This window comes from Nicotiana tabacum, chromosome 4, assembly GCF_000715075.1.
Source record: "Nicotiana tabacum cultivar K326 chromosome 4, ASM71507v2, whole genome shotgun sequence".
Lineage (NCBI taxonomy): Eukaryota > Viridiplantae > Streptophyta > Magnoliopsida > Solanales > Solanaceae > Nicotiana > Nicotiana tabacum.
The window spans coordinates 28415183-28432114 of NC_134083.1; the positions used below are offsets into that span (position 1 = coordinate 28415183).

General features: G+C 39.3%; 1 protein-coding gene, 1 non-coding gene and 1 pseudogene across 2 annotated transcripts; 1 reads left to right on the plus strand and 2 right to left on the minus strand.

The window, feature by feature from the left end:
• The first annotated feature begins 238 nt into the window (after positions 1-238).
• Positions 239-3219, plus strand: LOC107814792 (uncharacterized). The gene is made up of 2 exons (XM_016640252.2): positions 239-1703; positions 2724-3219. The coding sequence occupies exon 1, from the start codon at positions 382-384 to the stop codon at positions 1699-1701; it is 1320 nt and encodes a 439-aa protein (XP_016495738.2). The 5' UTR covers positions 239-381; the 3' UTR covers positions 1702-1703; positions 2724-3219.
• Positions 3220-3797: 578 nt separating this feature from the next.
• Positions 3798-5384, minus strand: LOC107814791 (putative splicing factor 3A subunit 1; annotated as a pseudogene).
• A 4566-nt stretch (positions 5385-9950) lies between these two features.
• On the minus strand, positions 9951-10057 carry LOC142180486 (small nucleolar RNA R71). Its single transcript, XR_012709109.1, has one exon. It is a non-coding gene; the product is annotated as a small nucleolar RNA R71 (small nucleolar RNA).
• Between the last annotated feature and the right edge of the window lie 6875 nt (positions 10058-16932).

Below are 16932 nucleotides of genomic sequence, written 5' to 3' on the forward strand. Positions count from 1 at the left end.
AGTAAAAATACATATCACTTAACAATAATTAGGTGATAAAAGTATTATGCAAAAAACATATAGTATTATCTATTTATTTCTTTGGTTAACTTAAAAAGTGACCGCAGGCATACGAGAGAAGGAATAAGGGACACATCACTGTCCGCCAAAATTTGACGAGGGTAAAATAGTCCAGAATAAAGGATGCCCAAGGACTCAATTTAAATTTCAAACACAGCTGGTCCAAACAGATATATTGATGTTTTAATAATTTCACACGCCAAGAAAATCAACTGCTTACACACACACACACACACCTACCAGAAAACCATCAATACAAGGAAACCCAAAGCCAAAAACGGAGTCCTCCATAAAAAATAGAGTATTTCCTCAGCTTCAGCAATGGCTCAGGTCTCAATCTCGCTGCTCAATTTCCTCAACGAAGGCGAAGACGACGTTAACGGACATCCAAACGCCTTTATTGAAGATCTCGACTCTTCTCCTTACTGGGCTCACGATTTCGGTGAAAACTTCGACGTTTTCACTGCCCCAGATCTCTCCGATTTCCCTACACGCCCCCAAATCTCTTTGACCCGTCAACGGCGCACGAATTTTCCCTTAAGCGACGACGTCTCAGAACCCGATTCGGTTATCACCACAATGGATCTTTTGGACCGGGAGAACCAAGTAAACTTCGTCATGGACCTGTTTCAGCAACGCGTAGAACAAGTCCAATCTTCTACCCGAGTGATTTCGGACCCTGATTTGCTTCATTTGTCGGAGCCGGAGTTAGAGGCCAGTTTCGGTGTGATTGAAGGGAATGACGTTATGGGCTTGAGTAGCTTAGACCTAGATTTTGGGCTAGGGTTAGGTTTTTGTGGGGACACCGATAATTCTGGGTTCCACGTTGAAGACTGTGATGGCCCAGAGCAGTTCGTTAGTGGGCTGCATGCTGTGGATATTAGATCGGATTCGGATCCCGATGAGAACTGCGTTATGGGCAGACTTTTCAATGTGGATGAAGGTGATGGTGATGACGATGAGGAAAATATTCGTGATAACGCCAGTGATGACCCGAGCCTTAGGCTCTGTTGGGATTCATTCCAGTTGGAGGATGATCATAGGGATGCGAATAATGACGACTTTGAGTGGGAAGAAATTGATGGCAGAGTTGATGAGAGAGAGATTCTTAGCATGTTTTTAGACGATGAGGAAATATCTGAATCTGCTCCTGCCCTAGAGGATAGGGCCAGAGAGTTGGAAAATTTGGAGTGGGAGTTTCTGTTGAATGTTCACAATTTGGAGCCTGACCCTGAAATTGGAAACGTGGAATTCGATTTAGCTCGTCATATTGATCAAGACGATTACAATTACACTGCTGAATATGAGCTGTTATTTGGACAGTTTGCAGAGGGCGAGAATGGTTTAGTTGGAAAACCACCAGCTTCTAAAACTGTTGTTAGAAACCTTCCGACTGTGGCTTTGAGTAAAGATGATATAGAGAAGAACGATGCTACTTGTGCAATCTGCAAGGACGAGATGAATTTGGGGGAAAGGGCTAGACAGTTACCGTGTGCTCATAGGTATCATGGCGACTGTATTGTGCCTTGGCTTGGGATTAGGAATACCTGTCCAGTTTGTCGACATGAGTTGCCCACTGATGATCCTGATTATGAGAGGAGGAGAAGGGTCCCGACTCAGAGAGTTGGTCAACTTGATTGAAGGTATACTTTTTGCATTTGGGTTGATGGCTTGACAGCATCAACCCTTTGAGCAATGCATCTGCTCTTTGTTGATCTGCTGTTGGAATTAGTTGTTGGTTTCCTTGAATTAAGATTGTTAATATATTAGATGATTTTGATGTTAGTACTCTGTTGACGTCTTATTCCCTTGACTATTATATGTTGAAAACTTTGTATATAAAGCAAGTTCAGTAGAAGGAATGAATTGTCTATTTAATTTGAGTTTTCTTTGTAAATTTACTGTTACACCTTATAGATTGTATAAAGCTCACAGATTATTAGACTCATTGATATTCATCAATGAGTTCTCGATAGCTCTTATGTTGAATGCACCATGTGAACATAGTTTCAAGTTTGGAGGGAAAAAGTTTTCCACTTTTTTACAGATGTTTAAGATGGGATGTTCTTGCTTGTTTTGATCATGGACTCTTCCAATGTCATACAAGACTGAATATTTTGAAATTGAGGTCCAAGGAGTCATTGGCAGTGGGAATCTTTGCCTAAAAGTTGAGCATAAGTAAAACAGCATTCGCTTTGAAAGACAACAAAGTCAGATGCTTGTTAGGGAAATCGGATTTTGTCAAATATTTGAGAAGCAAGCACATTTTTATCATATTTGCAAAATAGTCCATCCTGCTAGACATATGCATAAACAGGTCCTTAATAGCAGCTGCAGTTAAGTGTGTTAGACCTGAGAGCATGTATGAGCAACCTCATCAATGTCATGATAATTTCTGAGCCGAGAATAGTATAATGAGGCCATAGATGGCCAAATCAGGATTGACACTAGCACTAGTTCAATTTAAGCATGTGTTCATGCTCTGTATATCTGTTTTATCCATGTTTTTATTTTGTTGCTATTGATACACCGGGTCCGGTTCATTGGACTATTCAAGTACTATTTCGGACCACATTTTACTGCAACCGGATGATATTTGAATGTGATCTGAAGATTTTATGTCATCATTGGTGCATGGAATTTAACTCATATTCCCTTTTCAGGGTATAGTAGGCCTGGTTCATCACGAATAGTTATCAGTCGCTTCACAACTTGGCAGGGCAAAAGCAGATTTCTCAGTGGGACTGTGACTCCTTGCAATTAGAGTGCACCTCCTCCCAATGCCATCAGGATGTAAATTGACTTAAGAGCGCTGGTAGATAGAGAGAGAGAGAGAGAGAGTGTGATGGGCTAGTCGGTCAAGGTTGGAGAGAGCTTAATGGAAATTTGTTTGGATAACTAAACTTTTGTTCTGAAGCCAAGGGAACCTTTATCCCATCCTCTGGTATCAAAACAACTAGTAAGAGTTTTCTGTTTGTTTATATTTTTAAGAGAGTGAATTTATTAAGTTGCAGATCATGGGGAAATTTTTTAGATGGAGCTTGGTAGTTGTAGGCTGAAACGTGGAGAAGTCAGAGTGTCGTGCAGTGTAAAGTGACAGTCTTGCCAGCTTGTACATTATCGTTCTTGAATTTCTACTTTGATGGTGAGAATTAATGATATTGCAATGTGTTATACCATGCATATTCACATCGACACCACATGTTTAACTTTCTCTTGGAAAAATACGAAGATGAACAAAGATGTCCATTTCCTCTATTTCCTACGTCAGTAAGGTTAAACCCCCTTAAGCGTCAAAAGGCACTTAACAAAATTGAGGTCGATGTGGCAAACGCATTACATTCGTTAAATGGTTAAAGGACTAATTTCTGAAGCAACTTCTCCGATTAATCAGACCGCTAGAACTTCACATACACATTCAACTAAGATGAAATAGGTACTTTTCAAAGTTCAGAAAGTTCTTCTCTTAAAAATGAGTTCAGAAAATTGCAAATGCAGCACTCGGTCTTGCAAGAGTTGAAATGAAATCAATTGTCAGTGGCCCTAAATCATTTATATATACTAGCATTTATTGAAGAATAAAGTTGATTTATTTGGAGAAAGAAATGCTAGAAGTAAAACCAATATGATCTCCAAAATCACATGAAAAAGTATGGAGAATCCATTGAATTAACAACAGGGATTAGATAATGCTGACAGTTCCAAAGAAAAACCTCTGAAGTGCTAAATAACTCCATTCATCTCTTTTTGCCACCGCTTTCTCTCAGAGAGAGAGTGAGTGTTTCCGCAGATGCAACATTATAGTATGCAAGAGACAAGTTGTCCTTGAGAAAACCTGCTTTTCCACTCAGCTTCTGTTTGTTTGCAGGAAGCTGGATCTCCCCAGAGATCTTCTCTTTTAGACTGCCAACGGTTTCGGACAGAGATTGCACTGTGATTTCCAGAACTTGTCCTTTGAGATTCCCTTCCTCTGTATTCGCCACAGATACATTGATCCTTGCAGGTCCCGAGTTCTGAGCCAAAAACTGCTCTTCAGGAATGAGAAGAGACTCATCAAGCTTTTGCCTCTTCAGCTCTGGCTCTTCAGGAAGAGGAGGGGCTTCCTCTACTGGAGGTGGTGGCGGCATTCCTTGGGACATAGGAGGAGGTGGCACCATATGTATTCCGAGCTGGGACATCGCGAGGGGAACAAAGGGTCGAGGTGCTCCCAAAGGCGTAAATTGTGATACATGAGATGGTGGAACAGGAAGATTATGTGAATTCATAGTCATTCATACCCATTGGTGGATGATTCACCATGAGATTTTGCTGCCCAGGCATCTGTGGCATTGGAGGAGTTGGGGGCTGGACCTGAGGAATCATGTTGACCATAGGAGGTGGAGGTGGAGGCGGAGCAACGACTCCAACACTATTGGGAGTGTAATACTTGATTGTATTAGGAGGAGGCCAAGGAATATTCAGCTGCTTCGGCTCTTCCTTCTTTTTCTCAATCTCTGACTTGATTGCATTTGAAACTTCTTCCTCTGTAGTACCAAATATATAGGACGTGTTTGTGCAAGACCAACAATGTTCCTAGAAATCTCATCATCCTGAGCAAGAGTTGTCTCCCTAATCTTAGCAAACGTTCTCTCCTTCTGTTCCTTGTACTTGGGATCAATGAGAGATATCCTCATATGTTCAGACATCTCTTTAGTAGGTATTAACTCACCAGTTATAGGACAGACAACACACTTGATTGAGTCCCTTTCTGCCTGGATCCTCTCTTCAGGCCTCTTCCAGTTCTCCACAATTCGCATTGGTGGGTCCCCTTCTCTTGACATAAGCATTCTCTTCGACATTTGCGTCTCTAATACCTTTGATGGTAGGTTAGAAATCCGTGTTTTAGCAGTAGTATTGCACTATAATTATTGCATTTTACGTGTGTTTGAGCTTAATTGATAGTAAATTATACTTATTACGTATTTTATGCCTTATAGGAAATGATTTTGAACTATTTAGGTAATTTGGAGCGAAATCGAACAAGTTGGAGCTTTGAAGTCTGAGTAGAAGCCCAAGAAATTAAGCCGGGATCACGTTCGGGGGTCGAGGACCAAGTCCGGATATCAAAAAGTGAACATATGAATTTACTCTAAGAAAAAGCCACTACCGTGCCGCATGGGGCGCCACGAGGCGCGGCGCGACAGTGCAAAAGTTGTCTGACAAGCAAAGTGCAAGCTCTCTGGATTTCCTCACTAGCGCGCCGCATGAGGCGGCACAGCGTGCTGCGCGACTGATCAAAATTGTCAGGGTGATTTCCAAGTTCGGCTAGGAAAGGGTAGTTTCGCCTGGGCTTGTTTTTACACGGTATAAATACACCAAAAATATGATTTTGAAGGGACTTTTGACCTACGGGAGATTGGAGAACCGACCAAGGCAAGAAGACTCAATAATTCATCAATACTACAACTTGCAATCGGTGCAATACGGGAGTTTGTATCGAATCATTAGAATTGATGTTTTCTTTGTTCTTAAATTTATTTGAGATATATTACTCAATTATTATGGAGTAATTTCCATTAGGGTATTGACAGATACGGTGTTTCGATAACTCGAGTAGGGATTCGATTCTTGATAATTGTTAGAATTAATAGATGGAGCTTTAATTTTTATTGTGAGTTATTTATTATTTTGCTTAATCAAAAGAGGAGTTTGATATTGAATTTCTTCACATCTTATGCTCTAGTTTAAAATTGTGATTCAAATATGTAATCGAAAGAGCCTTTTGAATTGTTAATCGAGCTAGAAAATAGGAAAATATTCGTGAGAAGTTTTAGATCATAACCATCATTTGATTGTTGCAATTATTTACCGTGCTTCAATTGGATTAATTATTGAATTAACGTTTAATCGAAAGAGGAACATTAACTTCAAGTGCAATCTGATTATCGGTTGAATTCATGAGAATTAACCGTATTATAGAATAAATTAACTCAAGAATTGGATCCCGAGTCAGTTATCTTTCATCTATATAGTCAAATACCCTTATCCCCCTCATTGATATTTCTTTGTTGTTCATCTGCTGTCTTTTGTGATCAATTATTATTTGCTTAATTTTTAGTAGTTACCCGTAGTAACAGTCATCAAATCAAGTGTTAAATTTCCTGGATAGTAATCAACTGGAGATTATTTGAACACTGTTTAAATCCAATCCCTGTGGAGATAATAATTAAACTATACTATCTTTGACTAGCGAGCAATAATTTTGTGTTGTGTTTTGCGCTCGTCAAATTTTGGCGTCGTTGCCGAGGATTGACAATCAATATTATTTAAAATAGTTTTTAGTACTAATTCAAGAACCAATTTGTACTTTAGTTATTCACGTTTCTTACTTGTGTGCAGGATACACGTTTGATTTCTCTGGTGTATGACTCAATCTTCTTCAAAGGAAGTGATACCCTATAAACCAGAGTTGGAGAAACACCCGCGACAACTGAGAAAAGAAAGAGAATTAACAGAAAATTTCTTGGGTCAAACTTCGACTCAAGATAACATGGCAAACAAAGAGAACGATGGAGTAGACTTAGCTGCCCAAGAGGCAACACAACAATAAGCAGCCTGGAAAATTGCTCATGAGACCGTCAATGATGATGGGGGTCGAAGATTCAATCTAAACCAACCCTTGGTTGAAGACCAGTTCGAGAATGCAACACCCAGGCATGTAAGATCATTGGGTGACTATGCTAGGCCAATATATAATCAAGGACTGTTAAGTGTCAGACCCCACTCATAGCAACAAACAACTTCGAATTGAAGTAAGGCTTGCTTCAAACTATCCAAAACAACTGCACTTTCATAGGGAAGGTGAATGAAGATCCTAATGTAACGACCCAACCGGTCGTTTTAACTTTTAGAACCCCGTTTCCCTAAATAAAACTCCCCGAATGTATTTTTAATGATTTATGACTTTCGGGGATGGTTGGTTCAGGATTTGGAAGTGTTTGGGTTGAAATCGGAATCCTTGGTTCCTTAAGTTAGCCTTAAAAGGGCAAGTTTGACTTCGGTCAATATTTTGAGAAAACGACACCGGAATCGGAACTTGAAGGTTCCGGCAGGTTCATATGTTAATAAGTGAACGAGTCATATTATAAGTGATGTAGGGTCTAAGGAGAGCCCTAAGTCTTAATCAAGTTGGAAATTACTTGATAGACTAAAGTTCCAAATGAGTACAAACAAAAACCTAACTTTGGACGAGCATGCCTATATCTAATTTTGGACAAGCATGCATATATATATATATATATAAGGAGTTATATGGTGGACAACCTATCAAATGAAAGATCTTCGAGTCTAGTTTCTAACGCTTTTAACCGTTCGTCATTTGGATATTTCTACAAGGACTTATGGACGTTTTAGTAAAAGGTGTGTAGCAGGGCAAAACTTGTAATACGAGGTACAACCTGCAAAGCGCAAGGTACAACTCGCTGAAGCACCTGTGCCTTTATAAGGCAGTCACGGGCAGCAACCATTTTTGGGAATTTTCTTGAGCTAGGGATTGGTTCTTTCATAGTGGATTCGACCTTGGGGACTACTAAAGAATACAATGTGAGTTTTTTTTTTGGATATTTTAAGTTAATAACATCCTATTAACACTAGTATTAACATCCTTCAACCTTTGAAATCCCTAGAAATCTTTCAAGTTGTTCAAGAACACCAAATTTTCCAAATATTGGAATTTCAAGGAAAAACTTCAAGAAGGTAATACTAATGCTTCAAACTCATTTCTTATGAGTCGGTGAGAGTATTTCTAATATTTGTTTCAAGTTGTTATGGTTGGATAATTGATTTCATAAACTCTAGTTCATGGCATGAATAGTGTTCTTGAGAAAATGAGGGAAAGATAAATAGTGTTCTTAGAAATGAAATTAAAGGATGCAATAAATCTATGAAATCATTTTCTAGCTTAGTTGGAAGTATTCAACTAAGTAATCACCAAATTGAATGTTTTGGAAATGTTGGTTAAGGAAGACGATGAATAGTAATTTGGCGGTGTTGGAGAATTTATGTAGTATCATTGATGACTTCAAATGGGTATTGAATGATAAGAGTGGAGCTGAATGTGCTAGTAAGTGAACCTATTAGATGATTTGAGCTGGAGTCTTGTAGCCAACTTGAGAGCCGTAAATGGATATTGATAAATATTTTTGAGTCATATTTTGATTGTAATTGGGATTGTAATTGTAGATACCAATTTGTTGGTGGCATATGAGAATTTTACTCAATGTTGCGATGTCAGAGGAAGATTAAAAGCTTGTGAATGTTAATAAAGCGAAAGCGAGTTTTGGAGCGTTAGGCATCGGTCGAGTTATTTGAAAAGCTTGGGAGCCGGCTATGGAACTTCGGAGCGAGGTAAGTCTCTTGTCTAATCTTGTGAGGGGGAAATTACCCCATAGGGATTAAATTGAATAATTGTTGCTAATTGCTGGGGCTACGTATGTACGAGGTGATGAGAGTCCGTGCATAGCTACTATTAATGCTAAAGTCCGGGTAGTTTAGGACTCAAAGCATGAATTACTTGTGTAAATTGTATTTTTTATTTAATTAATATTAATTGATATATATGAATATATTGTGAATTTTTAGATAAAGATATTAAAGGATGGAAATCTCATATGCTTGATTTTTTGTTTAAATTAATTAATTATTAAAAGAAATTATTCTTCCTCCCGAATTTATCTTATAATAAATATACTCTCCTTCCGGAGGTATATAAGAAAATGTCCTCCTTTCTTGTAGAGCGGGCCGAACCTCTCAGCAGGATAGATGCATCTATGGATCGTGCCGCACATCCCTCGGCAGTGTACACGAAACTCTGGATCGGGCCGTACGACCTCGGTAGAAATCGTGCTGAATAATAATAATTACACGATACTTGGACAGTTTATTACAGCTTGTAAAGCTATTTGATAAATTGAAATTTTTATTGAATTTGAAGGATTTAATTAATAGATTAGAAATTATTTGAATTGAAGGAATTTAATTAATATATTGAGAATTATTGGAATTGAAGGAATTTAATTACTTCTGCTGGTTCAATAAAATTATTGTTAATTATGTGAATCACGTCGATATAAATATTTCTATTTTCATGATTATTTAATATTATTGACCCATAGTGAGTATCATAGTCGGCCATCTCGTCTCTACCTTTTCGAGATTAGGTTTGATACTTACTGGGTACACATTATTTTCGTACTCATACTGCACTTGCTGCACATTTTATTGTGCAGGTACATATATGTATAGCGGCCTTATGGGCGCAGAGGTGTGGTTAATAATTGTGGGGACATAGGTGAGCTGTATTCTATATTATGATCCACAGCTAACAGAATCTCCGTCAGAGTTATTATACTTTCCTGTCTAATTTATATTCTGGACAGATGCTGTATTTTATTTTAATTCACTAGTAAATGCTCATGCTCTTGTGACACCGGATTTTGGGAATGGTTGTGAATTGTTTAGAAATTTAGTTTTTAAAAATATTTATCATTTACTCTATGAGTTTTATCTTTATTATTTCATTGAAGAAATTTTTATTTCAAAAATACTAAAATGGGTAATTAAGTTAATTGATTATGGTTGGCTTGCCTGACAGTGGCGTCCGGCGCCATCACGACCTTTTTGGATTTTGGGTCGTGACACCTAATACTCACTTGATCGACTTTGAAGATATCATGAACACCTTCTATTACAATGGAGTATCAAAGGATGCAGTCTACTTAAGGGCATTCCTCTTTTCATTGAAATATGACACGAAGCAATGGCTTCGTAGCTTACCTACAGGTTCTATCAGGACATGGAAAAATATTACCAAGAACTTTCTTGACAAGTACTTCTCAGCTGCAAAAATAGGGAAGTTCAGAAGGGAAATCCACAATTTCTGCCAGAAGGAGACAGAAAAGGTTTTTGAAGATTGGGAACGATTCAAGGAGATAGTTAGAAAGTGTCAGCACAATGGAATCGATTTATGGATGCAACTCCAGGATTTTTGGGATGGACTGACACCATCCTCGTGACGAACTCTGAATACTGCATGCGGAGGTTCACTAATGAAGAAAATGCTGGAGGAGGCTGTCTTTATCCTTGATGAATTATCTGAGGATGCTAATCAGTGACCGGCTGAGAGTAATGACAAAAGAAAATCAGTTGGGCTTCACCAGGTGGACTCTAACACATCCATGCAAGCCCAGCTAGACACCATGGCCAAGGAGATAAAAAAGCTGACATTGGCCAAGGTATAGAATGAGCCGCAAATAGCATGTGACTTTTGTAGATTGGGACACCCTACACATGAGTGTCAAGCATCACCTGAGTAAGTCAACGCTGTGGGGAACTTTAATAGAGGATACTACCTAGGTGGGAACAACTATAATGCTATGGGTCAAAGACATCAAGGTTTTTCGTGAAGTTCACCTAGTGGGATCTTGAATTCATGGAAGCAAAATAATCTCAAACCCCAGGGTCAAGGACCACCAGGTTTTCAGAACCAGCAGAGGCAGCAATACCAGCCACAACTGTCAAATCAGTCTAGTATGGAAGATCTCATGAAAGCATTCATCAACAAATCAAATAAAAAATTTGAGACTCAGGGCACAGCCATTCGAGAGCAGGGCACAACCATTCGAGAGCAGGGCATGACCATCCAGAATTTAGAAATACAATTAGGATAGATTGCAAATTTGTTATCAGAGATGGCTCCTGGGACTTTGCCTTCTTACACTGAAAAGAACCCAAAAAGGAAACAATCAAAGATGTATCTCTGAGAAGTGGCAAAACATTTGCTGATCCAGTGGTGAAAGCTAGACCCGAGGCGGTGAACAAGCAGGCCGAGACACCAACGGAGAAAAAAGGTAAAGAGCAGAAAGGCAAGAGTAGTGGGGTACAAAAGGAGATTGGAGAAAGTAGACATATGCCAACTCTACCATTCCCTTAAAAGATGAAGCGGGAAAAACTTGACAAATATTTTGAGCTATTCTTGGAGATGCTCAAACAACTCTATGTGAACATTCCCTTCACAAAGGTACTCACTCAGATGCCTGCTTATGCAAAGTTCTTGAAGGAAATCTTGTCTAGCAAGAGAAAATTGGAGGAGATAACCGTGGTCAAGCTGAATGCCCACTGCAGTGCCATATTACAAAATAAAATTTCCCAAAAGTGTGGGGACCCAGGAAGCTTTACCACACCATGCTCGTTGGAGAGTAAAAAATTCGATAAAGCCCTCTGTGATTCTGGTGCGTCTATAAATCTAATGCCTCTGTTTGTATTCAAGAAACTGGAAGGTGATCTTGGAGTGATTCAATCAATACCAGTATCCCTACAACTGGCTGACCAGATTACCATTTTACCTAAGGGAATCATTGAGGATATTCTAGTACGGGTGGACAAGTTTGTGTTTCCCGTAGACTTTATTGTGGTGGATATGGAGGTGAACAAGGAGGTGCCTGTAATTTTAGGGAGGCCATTCTTATGTACAGGCAGAGCTATCCTTGATATCTATGAAGGACATCTTATGCTCAGAGTGGGCAACGAAAAAGTGGTGTTCCAGATGAAGAAGATGATGAAATACCCCAGTGATTAGGCGTCCGCCTACTCGTGTTTCAAGCTGGATGTTGTTGGAGAATTGGCTGAAAAATACAAGTATGACAAGCTTGTGGGGGATACTCTAGAGAGGTGTATTACTCAGTCTGGCACGGTGGATGATGAAGATCCTGAAATAAAGAAGGAGGCTAAAGCTCTTGAAACTGAGGATCAAGTGGTTGATGAGGAGGAACTAAAAGAGGAGGCTTCTAAGCCTAATGTGTAATTGAAAGTCCTCCCCACTCATTTAAAATATGTTTTTCTTGAAACTAACAATTTTTATGTGATTATTTCTGCTGACTTGACAGGTACACAAGAGCGACAACTGGTGGAGCTACTAAAGAAGCACAAGAAGGCCATTGGATGGAGTATAGCTGATATTCAAGGAATCAATCCAGCCATTTGCATGCACAAAATTCCGTTGGAAGAAAATAACAAACCAGTGGTGCATCCCTAACGCAAGTTGAACAAAAATTTGGAGGAGGTAATGCACAGGGAGATCATCAATTGCTAGATACTAGAGTGATTTTTTCCATCTCTGATAGTCAGTGGATTAGTCCAGTACAAGTTGTACCTAAGAAGAGGGACATGACAGTGGTGAAAAATGAAGATAATGAATTTATCCCCACAAGAACAGTCACTGGATGGAGAATGTGCATTGATTATAGAAGGTTGAATGATGCAACAAGGAAGGACCACTTCTCACTCCCCTTTATTGATCAAATGCTCGAGAAAGTAGCTGGACATGGATGTTACTGCTTCTTGGATGGGTACTCAGGCTACAATCAGATACCCATTACCCCAGAAGATGTTGAGAAGACCACATTCACTTGTCCGTCAGGTATTTTTGCTTACAGAAGGATGTCGTTTGTGTTGTGTAATGCACCTGCCACTTTTCAAAGGTACATGATGTCTATATTTTTTGATTTAAATGGGAAGTATCTAGAAGTATTCATGGATGATTTCACCCTCTTTGGTGATGACTTTGAGGACTGCTTGAAGAATTTGGAGCTTGTGCTTAAACATTGTGAAGCCACGCACCTGGTTCTTAATTGGGAGAAGTGTCACTTCATGGTGAAAGAGGGAATTGTTTGGGGCCACAAAGTAACTGCACATGGAATTGAAGTTGATAGAACCAAGGTGGATGTAATTGCTAGGCTCCCTCCACCAACTTCTGTCACGAGCATAAGGAGTTTCTTGATACATGTCGGGTTCTATAGGAGGTTCATCAAAAACTTCTCCAGCATTACCAAACCGTTGACTGCATTGCTAGCGAAAGATGTCAAGTTTGTTTTCAATGTGGAGTGCTTACGAGCATTCAAATTGATAAAGGAAAAGCTTGTAAGTACTCCTATTATTGTGACACCTGATTGGAGCCAACCATTTGAGATAATGTGTGATGCCAGTGATGTAGCTGTGGGGGAAGTTCTGGGGTAAAGAAAAGATAAAATGTTTAGGCCCATTTACTATACAGCAGGACGTTGAATGATGCTCAAGTCAACTATGCCACTACTAAGAAAGAGTTCTTTGCTGTGGTCTTTGCTTTTGACAAGTTTAGATCATACCTGATGGGGAGCAAAGTTATTGTACACACGGATCACTAAGCCTTGAAATATCTGTTAAGTAAGAATGAGTCCAAGCCGCGTCTGATGCGGTGGGTATTGTTTCTCCAAGAGTTTGACTTGGACATCAAAGATAGGAAGGGCATAGAAAATCAAGTCGCCGATAATCTATCTCGACTTGAGAGACCTCTGGTTGAAACAGTTGATGTAAGGGAGGAGTTCCCTGATGAGCAGATTTTTTCCATTGATGCAGTCTCTGAAAGGCCACCTTGGTATGCTGATTTAGCCAACTTTTTGGCTAGCGGATGGTTTCCGCGTGACCTCTTTCGTGATCAAAGAAGGAAGCTTCAAGGTGAGGTAAAAAATTATTTTTGGAATAACCCTTTCTTGTTTAAACTGTGTGCATATGGTGTGATTCGAAGGTGTGTTCCTGAAGAAGAGATGGCAAGCATTCTTTCTCATTGCCATGATGGAGCAGCTGGAGGATACTATGGTGAAAATCACACTGCAACAAAGGTCATGGAAGCTGATTTCTATTGGACTACTTTGTACAAAGACACACGGGCGTATGTAGCTGCATGTGACAAGTGTCAAAGGGTAGGTAACATTAGCAAGAGGGATGAGATGATACTAAACTCCATTTTAGTATGTGAAATTTTTGACGTTTGGGGCATTGACTTCATGGGTTTGTTCCCATCGTCTTATTCATATGAGTGTATCCTAGTAGCCATTGACTACGCCTCTAAATGGGTCGAAGCAATACCTACTAGGACCAATGATTCTCGGGTGGTGTGTGAGTTCCTATCGGAAGAATATCTTTACCCGCTTTGGGACACATCGAGTGATTATCAGTAACAATGGGTCGCACTTTGTGAACAAACAGTTCGATGCATTGTTATCTAAGTATAAGGTCACACATAAAACTTGAACCCCATACCATGCCCAAACTAGTGGGCAAGTTGAAATGGCTAACCGTGAACTTAACCGAATTCTTGAAAAGACGGTTAGTGCTTCTCGTAAGGATTGGTTTGCAAAGTTGGATGAAGCTCTATGGGCATAAAGAACTGCGTTAAAAACAATCATAGGGACTTCACCATTCAAATTAGTGTATGGAAAATCACGTCATCTACCTGTTGAGATAAAACATAAAGCTTATTGGGCAATTAACATGCTTAATCTTGATCTTAGTCTTGCAGGTAAACACAGGTTGGCGCAGATGAACGAATTGGAGGAGTTTAGACAGGATGCGTATGAAAATACGTGAATCTTTAAGGAAAAGACAAAGAGATGGCATGATCTTCTGATTAAGCGAAAGGAGTTTCATGAAGGGGACACAGTCTTACTATACAATAGTAGACTTAGATTGTTCCCCGAAAAATTCAAATCAAGATGGACAGGTTCGTATGTGGTGAAACACGTCTCACCGTATGGCGCCATTGAAATACAGGATGAAGAAGGGAATGAAAGTTTTAAGGTGAATGGGCACAGGTTAAAACAATACCTTGTTGGAGGATTTGACAAGCAATCCTCCAGCATCGTGATCAAATGAGCCTAAGTGACGGAATCAAGCTCACGACTATAACTCAGAACTACTTCTAACCCTCTTTATTGCTTTTGTAGACTAGATAGATAATAGTAATTTAGGATTATTAGAGTTAAGGAGTTTTGGTAATTGTTTTTGGTATGAGCATGAATCGAACACAAAATAAGTACAAAATAGAGTCGGGGTGCGACCTGTAAATTGGCCTACCGCGCCGCATGAGGTGCCACGCGCAGTGACGCGATAGTGTAAATTTTTTGGCCTTTAAGATTTTTAAAAAAAAAAAAAATTAAAATCTGATTTTGAAAAAAACGGGACAGAATATTACTCCCCCCCCCCCCACACACACACTTTTTTTTTTTTTCACTTTCCATCATATCTCTAACTCACCCCTAAATCCCCCATTCTTCTTCTTTTTGTTCAAAGTTCTTCACCTCCAATTCTCCCACCTCCATCACTCATCAAAGTAAGTTCTTCCTCTCCTTCTTTTAGTATTTAATTGTAGATTTTAGTTAACTTTAGTTTAAGTTCTCTAACCCTAGGTATTTTATTTTGTGCTAATCTTTTAGCTAAATTTTCTTCTATTTTGGCCGAAATTCTTGCATAAACTTGTGGGGTTTTCATTGTTCTTATGATTATAGGTGATTTTTGGTGTGTTTTTATGGTGTTGGAGTTAATTTATGTTGAAGCTTGGTGGGGGTGCCCAAGTGGCCGAAAATTGGTAAAGTTTTTTGTAAAATTATGCATTTTGTGCTATTAGGAAGATGTGGTGATGTTGTGGTTGTGGTGAGTGATGTTTTTGATGTGGTTGTACGATGATTCTAACCCACTTTGAATTTAAATAAGAACGTGAAAGGTATGCCCACAATGTGTTTGTTGAAATGTCTTAGTGATATAAAATTGTGTAGTGTTGCTAATGTTGAAGGGAAGTGCTTTGTGGGATGTGATGCTAGATGATAAGTGTGGGGTGAGAGGTCATGTTCGTATGTTGTGAAACTTTAATTTGTTAACTCCGAGTGCTAATTAATTGACCACCCCATATTAATGTGTTACTAGGTGTTAAATGGGGTGCCTGATTCATGCTAAGCACGTGTGTAGTGTTGTATTGTATCGTAAATTTTGTTAGTAGTGGATTAGACTAACTTCTTATGCTTCTTTTCTTAATTACTAGTTTAGCTTCTTAATTTTGTCTTTTACACTAGTATAGTCCGTGGTTATGTTGTTGTAAGGTTATGTTGGTGGTCGGATGGGTCGTGGATTACTCGTGGTGTACTTTCAATGGGGTAGTCTGAGTCCCCGATAGACATTGTACTTGTAAACATGCCAATAACATAAGTGTGGTGTGGTTACCCCGTTTGGTCTTGTTTTTTATTTTCAGTGTTGTGGTTAATGTTGTTCGTTTTGTGCAGGTACAATATCTCGTCGTCCTAACAAAGGTACCTCAGAGGTTGCCTCTAGTAGCCGTCGAGGAGGTAGGCGGGCACCTCCCTCCGCCCCAGTGGAGGAGGAAGAAGAGAGCATTGATCGTGATGCGGATGTAGTACTAGGCTGCAAGTATGGCATTCGGGTTGTGCCAACTCATGCTAGGATGTGGTACCGGACCTTTGTTTCGGCGGTGAGAGGAAGTTGGCATTGATGATGGTAAGCCAGTCAGGAAATACTCGGGGATTTACAACAACTTCAAATACATGGGTTTTGAAAGCTTGTTCCGTCCCGGTGAGTCGGTGAATGTGAACATGGTTAAGGAGTTTTATGCTAACTGGCAACCCGATGCCAGTTTAGATGCAGTGTATGAAGTGGAGGTGCGAGGCAAGATGATTCCATTTTCTTCCCAAGTAATAAATCAGATCATGAGATTCACGAAGCATTCACATAAGTTGTTCTTGAGGTTACTACTACTATTAAAAGTTAAAAGTTGTATTTGAAGGTGAATTTAATTTGAAAAGAAAATCCCATATATATACTTGACGTATAATAAGATTGTGTTATGGTAAAAGTTCCCCAAATTTTGCAGGAGCAAATTTCTCAATTCTACGTATTTTTATAAGCTTTGAGGGGCAATTGGATGTAAATTTTCATTGCAGAAGAGAAGTCAAAATAAAGTGAAACTTTTGCCCATAATGAAATTACTTGCTCTGTTAGTGTCAAACCAAGAGT

Bases quoted from the DNA above. Each gene is read 5' to 3' on its own strand.
- LOC107814792 (XM_016640252.2), top strand. From the start codon at position 382: ATGGCTCAGGTCTCAATCTCGCTGCTCAATTTCCTCAACGAAGGCGAA.